Raw genomic sequence first — 20,060 nt, forward strand, 5'->3', positions numbered from 1 at the left:
TATAATTATTGTTTATTTGCTATTTTAATCAATCATACCCTAGGGTTTCCAAACTTTTGTCCAGGAGTGTATATGTCGGAGGATTCATGTGAAACGCAAGTAGTACTCTTGGTTGCATATACTGACGGTAAAAAAGACGTCGAAGGCGGTAAGTTAAGCTCCCTTAGGGAAACTGAGTAGTCTTGGCTTCTCTTGGCATAACCGGTGAGATCACCGGGACGCCACGAATCTTTTTCCACTCTTCCCAGAAAATTTAATAGTCTGAAGTATGTTTAGGGTCGCTATCGCGTTGAAAGGGAAATTTTAGTGGCATACTCCAGTCTGTGAAAGATAACACAACGAATTGCAATATGTTTGTATAATTTTCCTTATCTATAAACTCTTCGATGTGATGAATTGGAACAATACCGTGACCAGGAAAACAACCACTAACACCTTGCCGCCACCATATTTTAAAGTGTTGTAAACGTACTGTGGATCAATTCCCTCATTTTTAGGACATCTTGCACATTATTACAACCAATTTTAAACATGTGAAACTTTGACTTGCCACTAAATAGAACCGTTCCAATCATGAGGTGACCAATGAATGTGTTTGTAGTAAAAGGTAAAGGTTTTCGTACATTTTTAGATGAAAGTTGAAGATTTTTGGGAGATCTTCGTACAGGTAAACCTACTAAAGCGATACGTCGAAATAGTTCTTATTGAAACATACGCCTTCAGAATTTCAGCTTTAATCGTAGAAAAACTCGAAAACGGATTAAATCTTTCGATTCATCCTATACGACCCACTTCGTTAGATTCGAAGCACTGTCATGAATTGAAAACAGTTGAATGATTCATGACACTACAGATTTTGAACAGGCAACATATGAGCGATATCTTGACCCTGTACAATAACAATAACTTCTACCAAGAAGCATTAACTCAGACATTTGTTTTTCTTCCCAGAAAATGTAAACATTGAACAAGTCAAAGCATTCCAATAAGAAATGATTAAAATAGAGGGAAGATATCATGGCTCCTTTCTTTTTTATCATATCATTTTTACTTTTTATCCGATTTTGGTCTGAACGATTGTTATCTAGATGTACGGCCCAAATAAAAAAATATAATAATAATATTAAAATATAAAAAAAATATTCATTTCTAAAATTGAAATTTGTAAATCAGCATAATTAAAATTTGTTTTGTTTTAAAAAAGGAGAAATGACGCTAACATTTTAAATAAATTAGATCAATAATTTTAAATTTTAAAATTATGAACCTTTAATTCTTAAGAGAGATTATAAAACTTCCTATATTATTCTAATTAAAAAATAATAATGACGTTTGAATTTTGGTGACATTAAATTAACTACGTTGGCAAGACTGTGAATCTGACAATTCAACTCAAAATTTCACCGACCAAGCTGTAAAAATAATTCATGGGGAGCCAGCACAATGTCTAAGTCAAAAGCAATTGTAAGTAATTCACACAAAGTACCCAAACAAACAATTCCCCCATCGCACCATCGCAAAAAACCCAAACACCCGACCTAACCTCAAACAGTGAAATATCAATGGGATGACAAAGGTTTATTTATAATTATTTTCAGTTATTGAGGGTGCAGTCGGCCGAGGGCACAAAGAGGATTGAAATAACGGCCAGCTCATCCACCAGCAAACTGTTTGAAACCATCTATGATGCCTTCGAACTGAACAGTTATGCCTTTGCCCTGTACAAGGAGAAAAATAGGAAGGGCGAGATCGCGAGCAGCAAAACTAACACTATTCAGTCGCAGGGACTTAAACATGGGGACATGATCTACATGGCCCCTGTCAATGGTGCTGTGTTGTTCCCTTCTAGTGTAAGTGTTGTGGTTAAGTGATATTGGAGATAGTTCTTTATTGTTTTGTTGTTGTAGTCAAGTAATAATCAAGGGGGCGAGCCTGTCGATGATGCGGAGCCTTCTACCAGTTCCGGCCGCGTAACTAACGACCCAAACAGTTCCAGGTCCAATTTTAAAAATGTTAGATCTACTCCCAACATTAAGGAAGATGAAGTTGATTTGTTATTAAACAAACAAGATGGCAAAATCCAACGTAAACGCGACGACAAACTGTAATAAAATACATTTAATATTCAATATTTTAAAGTGTATATAATCATTCCTTTTGTAGTTGTCGTCATAATGCAAACTCTAGATGTGTTCATTGTTCACCCTTAGAACCATATGATGAGGCTTATTTAAAAGAGCAAAATATTAAGCATTTATCTTTTCATTCTTACATAAGAAAACTGACTTCAGGAGTTGATAGAGGCAAATTCTTAGCCTTGGAAGATCTAACTTGTAGAATCAAGGAGGGTTGCAAGGATCATCCACCATGGCCAAAGGGCATTTGCTCCAAATGTCAACCCAATGCTATTACACTAAACCAACAGGTAAATATAAAATTAATATTATTAGACACAGATTTATTGTTGGTTTCAGAGTTACAGACATGTTGATAATGTGGCATTTGAAAACACCAATTTGGTGGAGAAGTTCTTGAATTATTGGCGCACCACTGGTCATCAAAGAGTTGGTTTTATGTATGGCACTTATGAAGTTCATACTGATGTGCCTTTAGGTATAGTTGAGAAATTTTATGAGTGAAACTAGAAACTTAATATTTTTTTAAGGTATTCGTGCAAATGTGGTGGCAATCTATGAGCCACCTCAGGAATCAACACGCGATTCGGTCCGCCTCTTGCCCGACGACCGCGAACAAATTGTCGAATCTTTGGCTTCAGAATTGGGTTTGCGTCGCGTCGGCTGGATATTCACGGATCTCGTGGCGGAGGACTTGCAAAAGGGAACTGTGCGACACACGCGCAACATCGACAGTCACCTTCTGTCCGCCCAGGAAATTATTACCGCCGGTTACTTCCAGAACGCACATCCGAACGCCAGCCGATACTCTGGCACTGGAGCTTTCGGATCCAAGTTTGTCACTGTTTGTGTTACAGGTACGCAAACATATTTACTTACTTAACAATACCTGTTATAAATTTTATGAGACCATCACAATACGCAAAAATCAAGTGTGATAATTTGAAAGAATATGAAAACTAGTTAAAATTTAAATTTTCTTATAGGATTTAACAGTTTTAAACATAATTTACGATACAAATAAAATAAATAATAAATTAAAATTAATCAAAAATCAAACATGTCTAAGAGATAAAAAAAACGTATCAAAAATTGTGTAAAAAAGAATTAAATTTTTCTTGACAATTTGAGAAATTTAATTTTTAACATTTTTGAGGGACTCTTCTAAATTGTCTTTTCTTAGTTAAATTTCAACAGCAATGTATCAAAAGAATTTCATCAGTTTTTAACAAATTTGGTATCATAAAGCTACTATCAACTCTTCTTATAGCATATAAACTTTTTTCAAGGGGATAAGAGTAATCAGGTGCACATGGAGGGATACCAAGTGTCTAACCAATGCATGGCTTTGGTGCGTGACAACTGCCTTCTACCCACCAAGGACGCTCCAGAGCTCGGCTACATTCGCGAATCATCTGATAAACAATACGTCCCTGATGTTTACTATAAGGTAAGTTCCTTTATAGTATTTGTAATTAATTCAAATTGGTCAGTCTTACATGAAAATTTTCTCTAACAGTTTCTCTTTATTTTACTGATTTGGGAGGGTTGAATAAATAAAACACATTGTACAGATGCGGAAAGTAATTTATTTGAAATTCTAACGTGAGATGGTAGGTACTCAGTTATCACAAATATTAGTCGGGTGACAAGGCACAAACACTGGCGGCTACAATAATCGCAATTTGGGGGTTCAGATTTATTTTGTCATTATACGCCAACACGGACGTGGTCACGCGCAATTCGTCTCTGTTCGTTTTGACTGTTCGATTAGCGATCACAAACGGCATGACCACGCCCATTTACAAAATTACGGACTAAATCTATTTTTTTATTTTTTTTTTTTGAAAAATTTACAACGATTCTATAAACTAATACAGTTTTTCATTGTATTTTTGCACATAAATTGCCACATCTAATCTGTTTTCACGACAGACAGCTGAAACGATGGATAGAGAGGTTTACACAGTGATGAAATGATAACTGGAAAAATATACCGCGCTACAATTTCATCTACTTAGGTTTCAACTTCCAAAAAACCACGTGTCACGTTTTTTTTATTAAAAAATATACGTTGTTTGTTCCAAAAATCATTGTTCCCAGTACAGTATGGATAAAATAATAAATATGTGGTCGACGCGACGCCTCAAAGACTTGCACTGATCCAGAAAATGATGAGGGGCGCGATGATCGAGAAAACACGTTGAAACTACATCGATTAAACATTTAGACATATATGCTTTAATCGCATTACATTTAGTTTTTAAATAGGCTTACACTTAGGCTACTTTCGCTATGTTCTTTTTGTTAACTTACGTATAGTAATCTAAAATAGACAAAATAACGACTCTCCGATTAATCTCTCGTACCCTACGATTTGCTTAAAATGATTTGTACTGTTCGTTTTGCAACGGAAAAAATAAACGCAGACGTGAAACCATAACCGCTAATCACCGAAAAAAGCAGTCATCTAGACAAGTGTAAGGCACAAATAAATATTCTGTAGCAAAAGATTTATCCTTTTGAATTTCTCGGAGATGATATGCCCATTTGGAATTCGATGTTTGCCGGTATACCGCGAGGTTCCCATTTGGCACCGACTCGAAGTAAATATAAACTTATATTATACATAGTTCGGGATAAGTGAGTGTTAGTGGTGGTTTGTCTGAGAATGTTAGTAAAAATAATAACACAAAAATGAAAACTAAAACAAATTAAAATAAACTGTTTATTATCAATACCAGTTATGACAACGCTGTATTAGATACCACATAAGTTTTGGTATGGATAAAATAATTTAAACCCGAACAAGACTACAGTTAACTTAAATCTAGATAAACTTTTATAAATATAAGTTTAACAGTTTTATACCGATTTACCGCTCTTAAAACCTACGTAGTTACACAATCCGATGCATCTTGCTCTTAAAACAGACAATGCAAACAAACAAAAAACAAACTCGTGTAACTTGTCTAAATAGTAAAGAACTTTGGCTATTGATACGGCCGAAATTTCGGCGTGCTAAAAAGAAACAAAACAAAAAACACGTTCTTCGTATTCGCAGTACGGTTTATAACGACTATAAGGTACTTAAAGTTGATCTAAAAAATTAAAAAAAGCTTTAATAAAAAAGTACTAAAAACTGGAATTAAAAAAGTGAAGAGACACTCTGTGATGCGGAAAACCCTCGGAATCGGTTTCCAAACCTAAAAAAAAAACGCTTTTCGATTTTTATACTTAGACTCTTTAATCTTTAACATCACCCTCCGTTCGAAAACACATAAAACATAACAAACGCTTTACAATCTACTTTCTATATGATCTCTGTCGAAAAAGCTATAAAACGACAACAATAAAAACGTCTATCTTTTCTTTGTTGTTTTTTACACACGTTTTAAACATACAATATACGAAAATATATTTTTGGAATTCGATAGTTTTCTTGTTTTGTTAAGCTAAGACGGTTCCATCGCGGCGAAAGCTACACATACAATTACACCTATACAGATAAATATTTATACTTCTAATTTTTTTTTTTTTTTGTTGTATTTTTTATGTATTGTACAGTCCTGCCGTTTTGTTTAGTTCGTGATTCTCAGCCAGATTTGATTTGTACAACGTTAAAAATCTAACGACAACCCGTCAAGATTTGCCTTTTCGCTTTTAGTATTTGTTATCGGTTTTATGATTCGAATCGAAGCGCTACGATGGCGCAGAAGCAAAACGGAAAACGGTCAGTCTTTGCGGGGGTGATTTTCATTAAATATTTTCGTGGAAAATCCGACGGGTCGCCAATAAAAATGAAAAGCGCACGCCACTCTTTCCCCCGGGGTCTATTGTTACAATAAAACGCGTCGCGATCGTTACACAGATATTGCGAAAGGTGGGGAGGGAGCGGCACGTGCTTTTCCGATAAACGTCCGTTAAAACAAAAATAAAGACGATACTGTCTACAACTTGCCGCATTTTGCGATGACGATGTTCTTCGTCGGTTTGCCAGCCGTGTCGCCGTACGTGCTGATCTTTTCCACCAGCTCCAAACCGTCTACAACGTGGCCAAAGATCCCTGCAACACAACACACACGTCGATGTGCCCCAATCAATTGTAACGATTAATTTACCGGTAAATCCGCGCATCTCCTGCAATATGATCCGGAACTGCGATCCGACCATACCGAGATTGTCGTGGCGCTTCTGGGTACGTCGCATTCCCACCGTTCCCCTGACCGCCATCAATTTCGTGTCGTCCGGCAGAAAATAGGGCTCCTCGAAGATGCTGCGTCCGCCTCTGCCGTTGTTCAATTCGAAATCTCCTGTGATCACGCTCTCGCCTTCCCAACACTGGAATATTTGACAGCCCTTGTAACCCATGCCCGCTTCACCTGTGGTCAGCATGCCGAAATTCTTCGCCATTTTCGGTGCCACGTCCGCCCGCACTTCAATGACGATCCTGCCCAATTGTGTACCGTTTACCTGGAAACGAGGATGTAAATGCGTGTCGGCGCAAGAATTAACTTGTTTACCTCGACGTTGAAGTAGTACATGGGACACATATTGGCCGGGTTGCGGATTTGTGGCGAATGGATCATGTTCTGCATCAGCAGGTTGTTCTCCTGGTAGATGTTTTTGGGGGTGGATAACACAAGATGTTGCGGATTGTGGCTGAGATAATTGGTTGGGGCGATCGTGTTGTGATTGTGATAATCCATGTTACCGTTCACAGTTGTCTAAACACAAACAACAGTTAAGATCGACGCTGTAGAACCTCCAACAAAATAAAAATGTTACCTGTTTGGATAACATATGACGCGAGTACAGTTGTGACATGCAATAGTTGGCGAGGAACAGTATGGGATTCTGTTGATTTGGCGGCAGAATGCGTGAATTGCCCGGATAGACAACGGGTTCGCCGCCGTTATGAATGTTGCTCAACGCCTGTTTCAGCAACTGGAAGTCGAAAATCACGGACGAATTACGTATTAGATCGTCCAGTTGACATTGAAGATACATCTCCTAAACAACAACATATTAACCTGCGAATGTTTGTATGTTACGATCCAATATACCTGATAGCGTAGCTGCAATCGTTGCTTTTCAACGCCGACACTGGAGCACAAACTGTGCACGTCCGTTAACGTCTCGGCCATCGACAGATTCAATCTGAGTTTCGCCAACGCATCCCTGGTGTCGGCCAATTCAAAGTGCGATGCGTTATTGGCCAGATCCGCTTCTACGTGGGTCTTAAGCGTGACGCACGCCTCCAGGATCTTAAGCAGGAACTCGCGCTGCTGCACGGCCAGACGCTGAATCTCAGCTAGCATTTTGTTCATAGCAGCCAGGTCGATTTGCAATTCGGCAACGAGCTGGTCTTTAGCCTCCACCTGGGACTTAATCTGGTGGGTCGAATGGTCGGAAGTGTTGGCGCAGGCGCGGCACACTGGGGCGCCACACGTATGACACCACAGCGCCAGCGGCATCGCGTGCGTGTGGCAATTTTCCGAAATCACCTAGAAATAACAAATTGTTGGTTCCACGTACACATACAAGCTGACATTTTAACGGATGTACCTTGTTAGGTTTGTCAGGCGGTTTGAGCTTAAGCTGAGCGAAATTCTTGGCCAGACACAAGACGGGTGCGTACGTGGGCAACGCCTCCGGTCCTAGATCGCCGATTTCGGTGCGCTTCCAGCAGTAGACGCAATAGAGGTCCGGCCCTTTGGTGAGGCTCGTCCTCGTGCACTGCAGACAGAAGTAGTGCTTGCAGCTGAGCAACTTCGGGCTCTGGTCGGTGTCGTTGAACTTCTGCTTGCAGTAGCCGCACACCGTCAGCTCCTCCAGTTCTGGCACCGGACAATCCATGTTTTCGTTTTTCTGAAATCACACGACTTCTCATAATCGTTCAAATTAAATAATGTTGCGCAAGATTCGATCTTCCAGAATGAACGGATAATTGGTTCGACTGAGAAATTTATTTTGGTCCCGCGAAAACGCATCCATCTCCAAAACAAATACTCGATAACGTCTCATATGTTTACCAACACATCACAATATGATCTAATACATTTTAAAAATAACCGACACGCAGCAAAAAAACTCAAAACCTATTATATAAAGGATTTTTGTCCAATAGATATAGTTATTTTCTTGTGCAATTCAACATTAATGATGGATATGATACATTTTATGTTAAATTTGGGATTAATATTTGAAGTTTACAACGCTAGAGTGCAATAAAAGTTTAATTGCAGTACCGGTCAGAACAGTATTATGAACAATGGAGACTTTAAAATTCAATGCTTCTCATTTAATAATTGGTTATTGTTGAATATTCTCAGAATAAAAAAGTTAAATGTAAAGGCTTAAAGTCGTATAAGATTTTCAAAAAAAAATATTCAAATGTCGTTTTAATCGACATATTCTGTCTGTCCCTTTTAACTAATAATAAAAATAATAATAACAATGTAATAACTAAATAGTATTTTAGCAAAAAAGGTCTCAATGAGACTCAAAAGTTATATTGAATTATTTCAATTTAATAATTAAATAATTTGCCATTAAACTATTAATTGGTTTAATATACAAGCAGTTTACTTTACAAAGATTAGAAAAACAATACTGTAATTTAAAGACTACGAATTCATGAAACACAAGATTTTACAAAGTGCCGTCTTGTAATCTATAAGAAAAATTTAATTAACAAGTAAAAAATGCCACTGATTAAAAAGGTTGGTTTAAATAAAAGTGGTTTGATAAACCTGAAACGAAAATGTTCATTTCGATTACCTGTAATTCGGTTAAGTGTAATAAAAAATCGAATAAAGCAAGTTGTGGTTGAATTTTATATTTTTATCCAATAAATATGCCATTTATTAATAGTGGAACAACTATACACAAATTGTTGCATGTCAACCATTCAACAGGTTTAATAAAGCTGAATTTCATTAAAATCGAACTGTTCCAAGGATAATTAACATCTAAATGTGTGTGGGTTACTTATCCACATTTAAAAATTCAAAATTGTGTTAATTTTCTCCGAAAGCAACGAAACTATTGGTCGGCAAAGAATCACCACTCAAACACGTATGTTGTCTAAGAAAAACACAAACAGTAAAAAAACATGAAACAAAAACGTAGAAAACAAACAAGTGAAACAATCGAAGAACATAAAACGATAACATAAACAAAAACCCCCGGTTGCATAACCTAAAATTGCGTGGCCGACGAAAACAAAATCAATAGTGCGTGTGTTGTGATCGTGGGTACGAGAATCTGGTACCCGAAACGAAATGCATTACGATTCCGTTTTCGAATGGTACCCAAGGGGGGCCATGTTCGGCGGCGGTTTTGGCGCCACCGACTGTTCTGCGTGTGGGGTTAGGGTGCGATCACGAGTGCCGGATCGCGCGGGGTCATGTCACGACCAACAACGTCATTTCACGTTTCCATGTTCAGCTCTTACCGTTTATCGTTTGAACGGAGTTGCGTGTTACACAGCCAGCATTTGTCGCGGGTCGCGTCCGGCGTGTGTTGTCCCCGGGACGCGTTTTGTACTTGATTCCGGAGTTATCGGCTCGTGTGTGTGATGCGTTACTATTGGGATAATGTTTTTACGTCGTCGTCGTCGTCGTCGTCTTCGTCGCTCGAACTGTCGGTTGACGGGTAACTCGCGGGGCGGCTCGGCCGTGCGCCCGTTCCGATTACATAATGGTCGCGCGCTCCCGCTGAACTCGAAGGGACGATTGTGTCGGTGGTTAGCGTGTGACACGGGGGGTGGCTGGCGCTACGCGAGGTGCCACATCATGTTGACGACTGACACTGCTGTTAAGTTAGCCGACGATGCGCCAGTGTTTGCCCTTGAAACGGCGCTCGCGATCGCAACGGCGCGGCGCGGCGTTCGAGACACGCAAGTGACGTCCCCGGCGATTTCGAACCGCCAATTTTGAATCGATATAGGCAACAAGTCCTCTAGGCCACACTGCCATGATAAAAACTATAACTTTTTTCTTTATAAATCAGATTAACTCTTAACCAAACTTAAAGTTACAAACATTTCGAGATTGTCCTCTTTTGCGCTTGCGCAATAAGAAAGAGACAAACAATATTTTTACTATCGATTATTTTACAAGGTATTTAATATTTAAAGAATACATTATTTTTAAAAAAAGTAAAAAAAATAAAAATTGGTAGATATAGGCTGGCAAATTTGGGGGGTGCTAAAAAACTGACGCGCTATGAAGTCTGAAAAATTGATAAATGTTTGTATCATTTTTTCTACTTTTCTGAATTTTTTAAAAATAGTAAAAGCAGGAAAAATTAAAAATTGGTGTTTAATTAGTACAATAGCGGAATGTATAAATCGATTCATTAGTACTTGAGAAAACATGACAAGAATTTAAAAAAACATAGTTTCGAGAAAACAAATTTTATTTGTGTACGTTTAAATATTCATATTATTGTCAGCTATGCAATATGTTTAATAAAAACAATACAGAAATATAATTGTATATTAGTGGGTTTAGTTAGGTATTTATTAATTTTTGAAAAATATTCAAGGGTCAAAAGAAGAGCAACTATAAAATAAAACAACCTTACGTACGTTTAGCCTTCTTTTATTTAGTATTTAATAGTATACCCATTATTTTCAATAACTTCCAAACACCTTTTCTTCATTGATTTTAGTAGCTTTTCAATATAATCATTCGAAATTTCTTTTGAGTGATTTTGAACTTCTTCGTACAGTTCATTTATATTTGATAGTCCTTTTGCATGGATTTTCCGATCAATTTCTTCTCAAAGGTTTTCCATTGGATTGAGCTTTGGGTTTTGTGCTGGCCAATGCATGACATGTTCTCCTTGAGAAGCGATCCATTCGTTAACTAACTTTGACGTCTGTTTCGGATAGTTGTCGTGCTGATTCTACAGAATGTCACGATAAACAAAGGATCCATTATCCCGTCTAACTTAACCTGTGGGCCCATGCCAAACCCAGGAAAACATCTCTAAACCATAACGCCTCCTTCACCATGCTTCACAGTGGATCTAGTGTACTTGGGATTATACCTTTAGTTAATTGGTCCTCTCACCTATTAAATGCCATCATATTTGAATAATTGGAGCCGACTTTCATCCGAAAACAAAGTTGTTTTCCATTGTCCATCTGTCCAGTTCACATGTTCTCTTAGCTTGCAGGAAAAGGGCTTCTTTGCTGGTCTCTAGACCAGCTTCTTTTAGACTTCGTTTTATGGTACTCACCAACATACTGAGATCCTTTATTTTTTTTATTTATGCGGGATGCGCAGATAAAAGTGTCGCGAACAACAAGCGTTTTTGGTTTCATGTCCAAAGCTCTGTTACTCTTGCGTTTTCTACTAAGTTTCTCCTTCCAGTATCTTACTTCTGTTAAAATTGGAAATCGTCTTCAAAATGATCGATTTATTTAAATTTAAATCTACTGCAATTTTACTCTGCTTCTCATCATTCCGGAACTTTTCTGCAATTTAATTGTTAATTGTTTAATTTGTATTGATAAGTGGTCACTTCTAGGCATTTTTAGCTTTAAGGAACGATGGGTCACAAAAATAAATTACAAAATCAATTGTAGTGAATATAGGGTTTGGTTGCTTTCCTTATGAACTCTTCCCGAAATAAAATGTTGTATAAAAACTATGTAAATAAGGATATTCGTATATAAATTGATGTACGAAATGTTTAGGCATTTATTAATTATAAAATTAATTTAAATTAATAAAATGATTTTGTTTTTTAATGTGTTACTCTACCTATGATCGATAGTGTATATATTAGGGTACAAAATAATTGACAAGGCAACATGATCACAGGTATACGGGGACGATCCCGGATGCCGTGTCACTAAAATATCCGAAAATAATTTGAATTTAGAAAAATCTTCTTGAGGGTATATGCTTAAATGGTTAAGCTTTGATAATATGAAGAAAAAAAGTCGATTTTCCCGAGTCACTGAAATAGCTATATCCCCAAAAATAATTTGAATTTTGAAAATTTCAGACCAGATACCCATTTAAAACAACATAACTTACACTATGCCCACCATCTTTCTTAAGAAAGAGGTCATTAAAAATTTATAGGCGAGAATCGTACACAAACGTACACCATTACACAAACCCTTAAATAATTTATTATATTTGTAATTTGTATATTATTGTAATCAATATTAAAAAAGTTATATAGTAAGTTTCTCTTCCTAATGTTAAATTCCGTTTTTGCCCCTTGAAGCAGATTGATATATACCGTAATTACTGACTTTGGGACGCACTTCAAATTTATAAGATGATTTTTAGAAAAATATATTTTAATTTTACTTTTAATTTTACCTTCAGATCATAAGATCATAATCAATTGCTAAGAAAATTTTCCATTAAACACAAAAACTATTTTTTTAACTTCCTTTATATTGATAAGTTTATTTTATCAAAATTCATTCTATATTTAAAACATTACAAAAAAATAAAAGCGTTGGTTAGTAGGATTAGATATATACATTGAATTAAAATGTATTTTTATTTCGTCTTTCAAATTGAAATCATTTAAATTTGTGTCGAAACAATGTTAATATGATGCTTCTTAAAACAAGGATATGAGTAATGAAAATATATGGACAATTAAATTTCTTTGATGAACCTGTTTTCATATTGAAGCATCCAAAAAGATTTTAATTTTAAAATAATGTTCCAATAAGAAATATCGTTGTATCTTTGCTAACAATAAATTAAAATACTTTAAAGTCGTTAAAACAATTTAGTAAATAGAATTTGCCGATTTATTTTTACTATTAGTAATTTTGTCAAGCTAATGTTAATTAGATATTATTGGAGGTTTTTAAAGTAACGTATAATAACGTATAATTTGGAAAAAACTTATGCAAAATAAGGAACAACCCGAACCGAATGTCCCAACATTGATTTTCAATTTGTCCAGCCGCTTGAGTCACCCCGAACTGATAACGGAGACGCGATTTGGCGTGAATCCTTGTAATTAACACGAACACCGCTTTCTCGATTTGTTCATTAAGAATCCCCGTTTAATTTATTTCTCGCACACATTTTTCTCCTCCACACAATCAGATTATATTACGTCGCAAGAAAAAATTAGTACAATCAATGCATTTGCAAAATCTGTTATGTAAGTTTCAAGGATGGATACGAGTAATTTGGCGTCGCGGGTGTTTTTGTTTCGGTTGTTCTCGTGCATTTACATTTTACATAATGCATCCGGAGAAGCATAAACGAAGGAACTCGGAAAACCGTCTTTAAAGTGTGTTACGTATATGTGTGTGTAAAAATGTATTCACTTTTATGTAGTTATAATTTAAATTGAGATTTGTTTATTATTTGCAGGAAAAAGATTCATATGGAAACGAAGTGTCTCGATTAGGGCGACCGTTGCCAGTGGAATACCTGCTAGTGGACGTACCCGCTTCAACGCCGGTCACCCCAACCTACACCTTCAACAGCGACACCACCAAACAACCGTTCCCCGTGGAAAACCGTCTGGTCGACGGTCACATCCAGGATTTCAACGCCCTTACCACCTACTTGTCCCAGTTCGCGTTCAACGAATTCTTCACGGCAATCAACGACTTCCATCTACTGCTCTACATTGCCACAATGGATATGTTGCCGATGCGCGAATACATGGGACCGTTGTTACAGGCACTCAGGAACAAGAATCGCGAAGCTGCTGATGAATGGTCCAGATCCGAGCATTGGGCCACGGTAGAACAATTGATTGCAGCCAGTTCTCCGCCTCCCTCAAGGTAAATTTAATATTACCACGTATATTTAATGATATTTAATGCTTGTTATTGTTATTTCTTTAGGCCAGGAAGTGTCGCTTCGGGCAGTATATCCACTGCGGCAACGGGCACGGCGGCCGGACCGATGTGGACGTGCCCGTTCTGTACTTTCTTAAATCAACCAGAACAGCAGAACTGCGAAATGTGCAATCTGCCCAGGTCCAACAGATCACACTAAAATGGTAATGTGTGTATTATGTGTATTAAATAAATGGTTTATTTGTACATTTTTTAGGTCCGAAAGAAGAAAGATCCGAGCTGAATGTAGATCATGTGATCCAATAACATTTAGGAATTATGTAAACAGGTTTTTAATTTTTGCAACGGAGTGACAGGAACTTGTTTGTGGATTAGTTTTTAAAAAATATATGAGTTAGCCAAAATCAACAGATATTTTTCTAAATCAAATTGTACCTATTTTGTTTTGTTTCGGGTTGTAGCCGCGTATTTATTTTGCATAATTGTAAATATGATAAAACTAAGCCTGGTTATTTTATTAATTTCGTTTATGTAGATATAAGTTGTGTTTAATTTAACTTGTATGTATGGTGAATTGAATAAAAATTAATAAAACGAAAAATCTTTAATTTTAGATAGAACATCACAGTATAAAACTATTACCCTCTTTAATAAAACAGATAAAAAACAACCAATAAATAAATTAAAAGTAACAAAAAACAATCATAATTCTCCGTCACCTCTGGCATACTTTGAGTTCTTTTTATCCTTCCATCCATAAGAAGGAGGGCAGTAACAAGCATTTCTTTGCGCATCTTGGTACGATTTGCATCCCAATGTTAGAGTCCCAGTGAACAGCATTTTCGCAGCTCCTTTGCATGCTGAAATAGAAAAAGTTTTTCGAGAAATGACTATTGATAAAAACTAAAATTACCTTTGACCATCGTTTTTCCCCCCAAAGATTTTTCATACGAGTCGCAGTATTTGTAGAGACAGCGTTTAAATTCAATGTCGCAAGCTTCCTTGTTCTTGTTGCAGGTATCGTAACAAATGTCGTGGTCATCGCAGCATTTTGTCATTTCACCAACTGGCAAGTATTCGCTATCAATTTTTAAACCTAAAGAACCGCAACCATCCGCCTTTGGAACGTGGTTTCGATTCGGTTTTGGTGCCACATCTAAAAAAGATATTTAAACCATAATTAAAATGATGTAACAATTTAAAACGTCTATTAAAATTTCATTTAAATGGTAAAAACGTGGAATGCCGAAGATTTATAAAGCGCGCTCAGATATTCTTTAGCCACAGGTTAAGCGAAATCGATAAGAGATAATACTACTTACTTCCTGGACACTTGAAAACGCATTCCTCTTCTACAGCAGCATCGAAAACGTCATGCAAATGTCTGAACTTCTGTGCGACGTTTATAACATTTTTAAAAACATCCCCGAAGACTGTTTCAGCAGACAAAACCGCGTCCCGAAGGTTACTCAAAATTCCAGAACCGTATCCGGAATAAATGTAACCAACGAATGTAAGAACATAAATCGCCACTTTTCCGTACGGAATATTCATACTTTAGCTCTTTTTACTTGGCACTGTATAAATAATATAAATAAAACTAGGTTTTGTGAAACACTCACTTAAAAAGTGAGGTTAGATCAGAAGTATATTTAGCGCATACGTAATAAAACATACGTGTTTCAATATTACACGTTTTATCTGAAACAATATAAATAAACGAATAATTTAGATGTTTTAATATATTTTCAAACATTTTTAAACATTTAAACATGTTATTAACATATATTTACTTATAAACAGATTGTGGCATATTAAACGCAGTTGATAAACGTCAATAATTTAATTTAATTTCATTTTATTATTATATATGATTAATTAAACAGAATTTTAATTCATTTCTCACTCCTTTCGGAATGTTCTGGACGTTTTTTAGTGTGTGTAGGACTTTTTTTGGAATGTTTAGGGGTCTTATTAATCGAATCCTCTTTTTGTTCAGCAACTTCAGAACTTTTATCAGCCTGTTCATTTTTGTTTTCAATATCTTGAAGACTTTTTTCAATTTTATCTGTAGTTTTATCAGTACTTAGCATCTCTTTTAATTCACCCTTATCATATAACGTTCTAACATCTGTTCCTCCACCGACAAAATTTCCATCAATAAAAACTCTTGGCACCTTCAAATTAGAATGTTTGAACCTACAAATCTGATTAACAAACTTTTTACTGTTGTGGCACCCGTAAGCTTTCCCAAAGCAGCTTGAATTTTCTCGCAATCGTCGCGTCCATTTAGTTCAATCGCCGTGTATTTTTGTTGCAAACTGTCGAACGTTCTTTTTGCCAAGTTGCTGTAAGGACAATAGGTTTTAGAAAATATCACGACCTTGTCACTTTGTATCATTTCCTGAACTTTATCGCAAGTTTCCTTTGATGGGACTGGACTGACAGTCACAACCATTGTTTGATTTGATTGAAAAGACGTTTCATTAAAACTCATAATATGTATTTGATAAAAATTACAACTTAATTAATTAAGCACATAATTTGGCCAGTTCTCCACTTTCCAATAAAGCTTTAACATCTGATCCACCTCCCAGAAATTGGCCTTTAACAAACACTCTTGGAACCTGCAAAAATAATTGATTATTAAAATTGATGAAGAATGAAAGATATTAAAATGTTACTAACACTTCTTGCTCCAGTTATATTGCCCAAAATATCTTGAATTTCATCACAATCATCACGCTCATCCAACTCAACCAATGTATATCTTTCTCTGAGCTTGTCGAAGGCCTAAAATTATTATATTATTTAATAATAAAATTAATAATAATTCTAATAAAAGTTGACTTACATCTTTCGCCATTTTACAATAGGGACAATAGGTTTTAGAAAAGATGACGATTTTATCACTGGAAATGGTGTTTTGAACGTATTCTTGTTTTGAACCACTCATTTTGATGGATTCACTTCCCGGCCTATAATAACAAAAATGCTTAAATCACTGTCTAATATACCACAATTTTACGTTATTCAGATAAGATTATTTTAATCACACTTGAGATTATTTAAACAAGGTTAGTTAACCAACAAACTATTGTTGTAAAGTAAAACAACTTACGATATCTTTGAAATCAGGAATCTGAGTAATTTAGCTATTGTGATTACTGTCGAATACAACAACGCTTTTTTGTGTAAATGACTCAATGAATATTGAGAAATGCGCAAGAGTACTTCAAGGTCGTGTTCATGTTATCTTTCGTTTTATATTTTTATATTTACCTAGGGCCGAAAAAGTGCCAGAAAATGCTTCTTAGTAGTTCCATTTTGACAATCTTTGACTAGAATTTCGATAATTTTCAATAAATATCAAAAATTATTTTAAAATAGCTTTTATGACATCTGCTTTTCAGAATGAAGGATTAGCTATTAAAATAGTTTAGTTCAACTATTCTAAAACAGATGTCAGTCGTCATGACGATAGTTTATAGTTAACATTTAATAAAAGGTAGTGGGATTCTTTCATTGTTGGTGAGTTTCTTCAGTTACTTTACTTGAACTTCTATTGCCGCCTTATAGATGTCCCCAGTAATTAATTAATCTAGATTTAAGTTTTACCATTTAATTATATTTTGTGTTTGCATAATGAAAATTTAATAATGTGGAAAATATTTTAGCATGGTATTATAAAATGATTATTTTATTTTTATTTTAGACTTAGCGTGATGAGAGAGAAGTGATTAAATAAAATAGATATATTAGATCCTGCATCAACTTTGTAGTTGGCTTCCACAATAAATAAAAAAATATTTATTATTGTATTACTGGCTTTAAATGAAAATAAGAAAGAGTTCATTTATAAAATCACAGTTATGTTAACACTGCGGAAATTAAAGACCAATTAAGACATTGAAGTCCTGTAAGAAAAACAAATGAAGAAATTTTACTGAACATTGTAGCCGAGTAATCTAAACGCTCATTACGCACATAGTTTACAACAAATAAGTTATTTTTAAAAAATAATTTTAGATTAGATTTCATGATAATTTTTATATATTATTTTTAAATAATAAAATTAATATTGTCAATTTCACTGATTTTCAAATACTTATTATATGTTATTTAGTCCAATCATTATAGGGAGTTATCTTCGGAAATAGACATACCCAGCTATAAAAGTTTTAAGTTGCGGCCATCCTATCATGTGTGAATTTTGGGAGAGAGTTTTGGGATGTCAAAATATAAGTTCATACGAGTTTATAGCTGGGTATCTCTATTTTCAAGATATTCACCTATTTTGATTAAGATAACAGGACTAATTTTAAATGAAGTTGGAACTAAATATGTATATTCAAAAGAAAAATAAAAAACAGTAATAAGTAAATTTATTTTATACACTAATATTCAAATACTGAAAACAAATGAGATAACGGAAAACAGCAAAAATTGCATGTTCGAAATTTATTCTGTTCGTACAAGTTTAAAATTGTACCATACTTCTTCAGTGTTTTAGTGTTTAATTAACTGAAACAAAGACAGAAAAGTTCGTTATTTAACTCTAATTTTAAAATGGATAATTAAATTCAAAATAAATTTTTATCGTTATTCAAAATTTTTCAGGATATTTTGGCCATATTCAGCTGAAAACTATATGATATTTTTCAGGAATTAAAACGACTGGGAAATTCATGTCGCCTTGTAAATCTCGGATTGTCAAAGTTGAATCAGAGACTGAAACAATGACATCAAACACAAAACACTTATAATTCTATGACAGATGAAATAGACTTGAATTTTTTTCTATACACAAAACATGATTCTTATCAAGTAATAAGAAAGAACCTTGTCCTGTGGTGGTAGTATATCTTTACCGCATTAACTTTCTTAAATGCTCAGTAATTTAAGTTGTGGTGCAATAAAAACTGATTAAATTTAAACCGGAGTTGTAATTCAAATAATTGGGATAGTTACAAATAATCCATTTTTTGGGAATAATGGATGCATTATGTAAGTGATGAATATTTGTTTAAGGTTTATGAAGGGTTTTCCGGAATATATGGATAATATACAATCAATAAACATAAGCATGAGAAATTTTTATAATTTTTTTTTGAAAGAGTCATGTAATTATAGGTCAATCTAAACCAGGTTGTTGTTATGTTATAATATAATAATTTTTTAACCTGATGGATAGTGGATAGGATGTTGTTTGACACCTTTTACTGATATTTGATTTTTATGGCTAATTTTAACACGATAGCTCTTAATTAATTAATTTACACACTTTCTATAAATAGTTGATTGACATCTATAAAATCAGCTATTTTCGGGGATAACTAACAATGTTTTTTGACCTAAATAATTTTTTATGTCCGTTATGGACACCTATTCTTACATATTCATAACGTCCACTCGAAAACAAAGTTAATTGTCTTGTTATGAAAAATCTAAATATTTCTCAAAACCGTTTGTTTATTTTATCGATTTCAAATAAGAATACCTTTTTTAGTTTAAGCTTCAGTTATTAAAAATATACATTTTTGTTCCTTTTACAATATAAAATAAGCATTATTTTGTTAAATTTAATCGGCCACTAATGAACTAGATAAGTGAAATGTGTGTAAATTAAAAAAAAATATATATTATAGGTGCTTTAAAAGTTATTCAAGAAAAACACACGTTTATCAGTAGATTTTAAGAAAAAAAATTGTATATGAATCCGTATACTCATATATTCTGGGACTCTCTATGTATTCTTAACTTTTAATAATAAAAGAATATGGAACGATAACAATACCGAATCGGCCCCAGGAAGGTATCGGGCTCATAATTTCGGGAAATGATGATTCTTATTACTGACAATCAGTAAAAATTGTTACCTTGTGAATCGATTGATCTAAATACCGGTTATGTTTTGGGGCATGATGGTAGTTCTAAGAAAAAAAATAAGAGCAATATCTGTTCATAAAAACCTTAAAAAAACGAGGTTATATTCTTAATTTTGATTTTTAACCATGTTACGATAACGATAAAAATATGAAACTATTTTTATTTTTAATTGCTTATTCAATTTTCGATGAAATTATGAGCTTCGGGAACCGGAGTTGTAATTC

The 20,060-nt window shown here is 34.8% G+C and overlaps 5 protein-coding genes across 6 annotated transcripts; 1 reads left to right on the forward strand and 4 right to left on the reverse strand.

The window, feature by feature from the left end:
- The first annotated feature begins 1,325 nt into the window (after positions 1 to 1,325).
- LOC109609099 (nuclear protein localization protein 4 homolog) lies at positions 1,326 to 14,548 on the forward strand. The gene is made up of 10 exons (XM_020025730.2): positions 1,326 to 1,464; positions 1,599 to 1,850; positions 1,908 to 2,104; positions 2,164 to 2,425; positions 2,475 to 2,613; positions 2,666 to 2,992; positions 3,425 to 3,585; positions 13,511 to 13,929; positions 13,993 to 14,150; positions 14,204 to 14,548. The coding sequence occupies exons 1-9, from the start codon at positions 1,444 to 1,446 to the stop codon at positions 14,144 to 14,146; spliced, it is 1,932 nt and encodes a 643-aa protein (XP_019881289.2). The 5' UTR covers positions 1,326 to 1,443; the 3' UTR covers positions 14,147 to 14,150; positions 14,204 to 14,548.
- Positions 4,850 to 10,239, reverse strand: LOC109609107 (uncharacterized). Its single transcript, XM_020025738.2, has 7 exons — positions 9,595 to 10,239; positions 7,704 to 8,006; positions 7,202 to 7,642; positions 6,924 to 7,148; positions 6,659 to 6,862; positions 6,257 to 6,608; positions 4,850 to 6,201 (listed from the first exon to the last, which is right to left on the reverse strand). Exons 2-7 carry the CDS (start codon positions 7,992 to 7,994, stop codon positions 6,086 to 6,088), a joined length of 1,629 nt encoding a protein of 542 aa, XP_019881297.1. The 5' UTR covers positions 7,995 to 8,006; positions 9,595 to 10,239; the 3' UTR covers positions 4,850 to 6,085.
- On the reverse strand, positions 14,537 to 15,600 carry LOC109608910 (group XIIA secretory phospholipase A2). The gene is made up of 3 exons (XM_020025470.2): positions 15,270 to 15,600; positions 14,861 to 15,103; positions 14,537 to 14,807 (listed from the first exon to the last, which is right to left on the reverse strand). Exons 1-3 carry the CDS (start codon positions 15,499 to 15,501, stop codon positions 14,650 to 14,652), a joined length of 633 nt encoding a protein of 210 aa, XP_019881029.1. The 5' UTR covers positions 15,502 to 15,600; the 3' UTR covers positions 14,537 to 14,649.
- Positions 15,601 to 15,761: 161 nt separating this feature from the next.
- Positions 15,762 to 16,444, reverse strand: LOC109607254 (uncharacterized). The gene is made up of 2 exons (XM_020023799.2): positions 16,175 to 16,444; positions 15,762 to 16,124 (listed from the first exon to the last, which is right to left on the reverse strand). Exons 1-2 carry the CDS (start codon positions 16,442 to 16,444, stop codon positions 15,843 to 15,845), a joined length of 552 nt encoding a protein of 183 aa, XP_019879358.2. The 3' UTR covers positions 15,762 to 15,842.
- On the reverse strand, positions 16,429 to 17,376 carry LOC109608772 (uncharacterized). 2 transcript variants are annotated; one of them, XM_020025320.2, is made up of 4 exons: positions 17,230 to 17,376; positions 16,802 to 16,925; positions 16,636 to 16,740; positions 16,429 to 16,574 (listed from the first exon to the last, which is right to left on the reverse strand). In XM_020025320.2, exons 1-4 carry the CDS (start codon positions 17,271 to 17,273, stop codon positions 16,479 to 16,481), a joined length of 369 nt encoding a protein of 122 aa, XP_019880879.1. In that variant the 5' UTR covers positions 17,274 to 17,376; the 3' UTR covers positions 16,429 to 16,478. The 2 variants fall into 2 exon arrangements, with proteins under 2 accessions (XP_019880879.1, XP_019880888.1); XM_020025329.2 differs by lacking the exon at positions 17,230 to 17,376 and adding an exon at positions 17,069 to 17,208.
- Positions 17,377 to 20,060: the final 2,684 nt, after the last annotated feature.

This window comes from Aethina tumida, chromosome 1 (genome assembly GCF_024364675.1).
Source record: "Aethina tumida isolate Nest 87 chromosome 1, icAetTumi1.1, whole genome shotgun sequence".
NCBI classification, from domain to species: Eukaryota; Metazoa; Arthropoda; class Insecta; order Coleoptera; family Nitidulidae; genus Aethina; species Aethina tumida.

What these genes read in the sequence shown, in the direction of transcription:
- LOC109608772 (XM_020025320.2), bottom strand. Translation starts at nt 17,273, where the DNA reads ATGGAACTACTAAGAAGCATTTTCTGGCACTTTTTCGGCCCTAG. An exon ending in TGGCACTTTTTCGGCCCTAG is followed by an intron (nt 16,926 to 17,229) that starts GTAAATATAAAA and finishes TTGTTATTATAG; the next exon opens with GCCGGGAAGTGAATCCATCA. An exon ending in ATTGTAAAATGGCGAAAGAT is followed by an intron (nt 16,741 to 16,801) that starts GTAAGTCAACTT and finishes TAATAATTTTAG; the next exon opens with GCCTTCGACAAGCTCAGAGA.
- LOC109609099 (XM_020025730.2), top strand. Translation starts at nt 1,444, where the DNA reads ATGTCTAAGTCAAAAGCAATT. An exon ending in CTGTGTTGTTCCCTTCTAGT is followed by an intron (nt 1,851 to 1,907) that starts GTAAGTGTTGTG and finishes TTGTTGTTGTAG; the next exon opens with TCAAGTAATAATCAAGGGGG. An exon ending in CTATTACACTAAACCAACAG is followed by an intron (nt 2,426 to 2,474) that starts GTAAATATAAAA and finishes TGTTGGTTTCAG; the next exon opens with AGTTACAGACATGTTGATAA.
- LOC109609107 (XM_020025738.2), bottom strand. Translation starts at nt 7,994, where the DNA reads ATGGATTGTCCGGTGCCAGAACTGGAGGAGCTGACGGTGTGCGGCTAC. An exon ending in GATTGCAGCTACGCTATCAG is followed by an intron (nt 7,149 to 7,201) that starts GTATATTGGATC and finishes GTTGTTGTTTAG; the next exon opens with GAGATGTATCTTCAATGTCA. An exon ending in TGTACTACTTCAACGTCGAG is followed by an intron (nt 6,609 to 6,658) that starts GTAAACAAGTTA and finishes CCTCGTTTCCAG; the next exon opens with GTAAACGGTACACAATTGGG.
- LOC109607254 (XM_020023799.2), bottom strand. Translation starts at nt 16,444, where the DNA reads ATGAGTTTTAATGAAACGTCTTTTCAATCAAATCAAACAATGGTTGTG. An exon ending in AGCTTACGGGTGCCACAACA is followed by an intron (nt 16,125 to 16,174) that starts GTAAAAAGTTTG and finishes TCTAATTTGAAG; the next exon opens with GTGCCAAGAGTTTTTATTGA.
- LOC109608910 (XM_020025470.2), bottom strand. Translation starts at nt 15,501, where the DNA reads ATGAATATTCCGTACGGAAAAGTGGCGATTTATGTTCTTACATTCGTT. An exon ending in CGTTTTCAAGTGTCCAGGAA is followed by an intron (nt 15,104 to 15,269) that starts GTAAGTAGTATT and finishes TATCTTTTTTAG; the next exon opens with ATGTGGCACCAAAACCGAAT. An exon ending in GGGAAAAACGATGGTCAAAG is followed by an intron (nt 14,808 to 14,860) that starts GTAATTTTAGTT and finishes TTTCTATTTCAG; the next exon opens with CATGCAAAGGAGCTGCGAAA.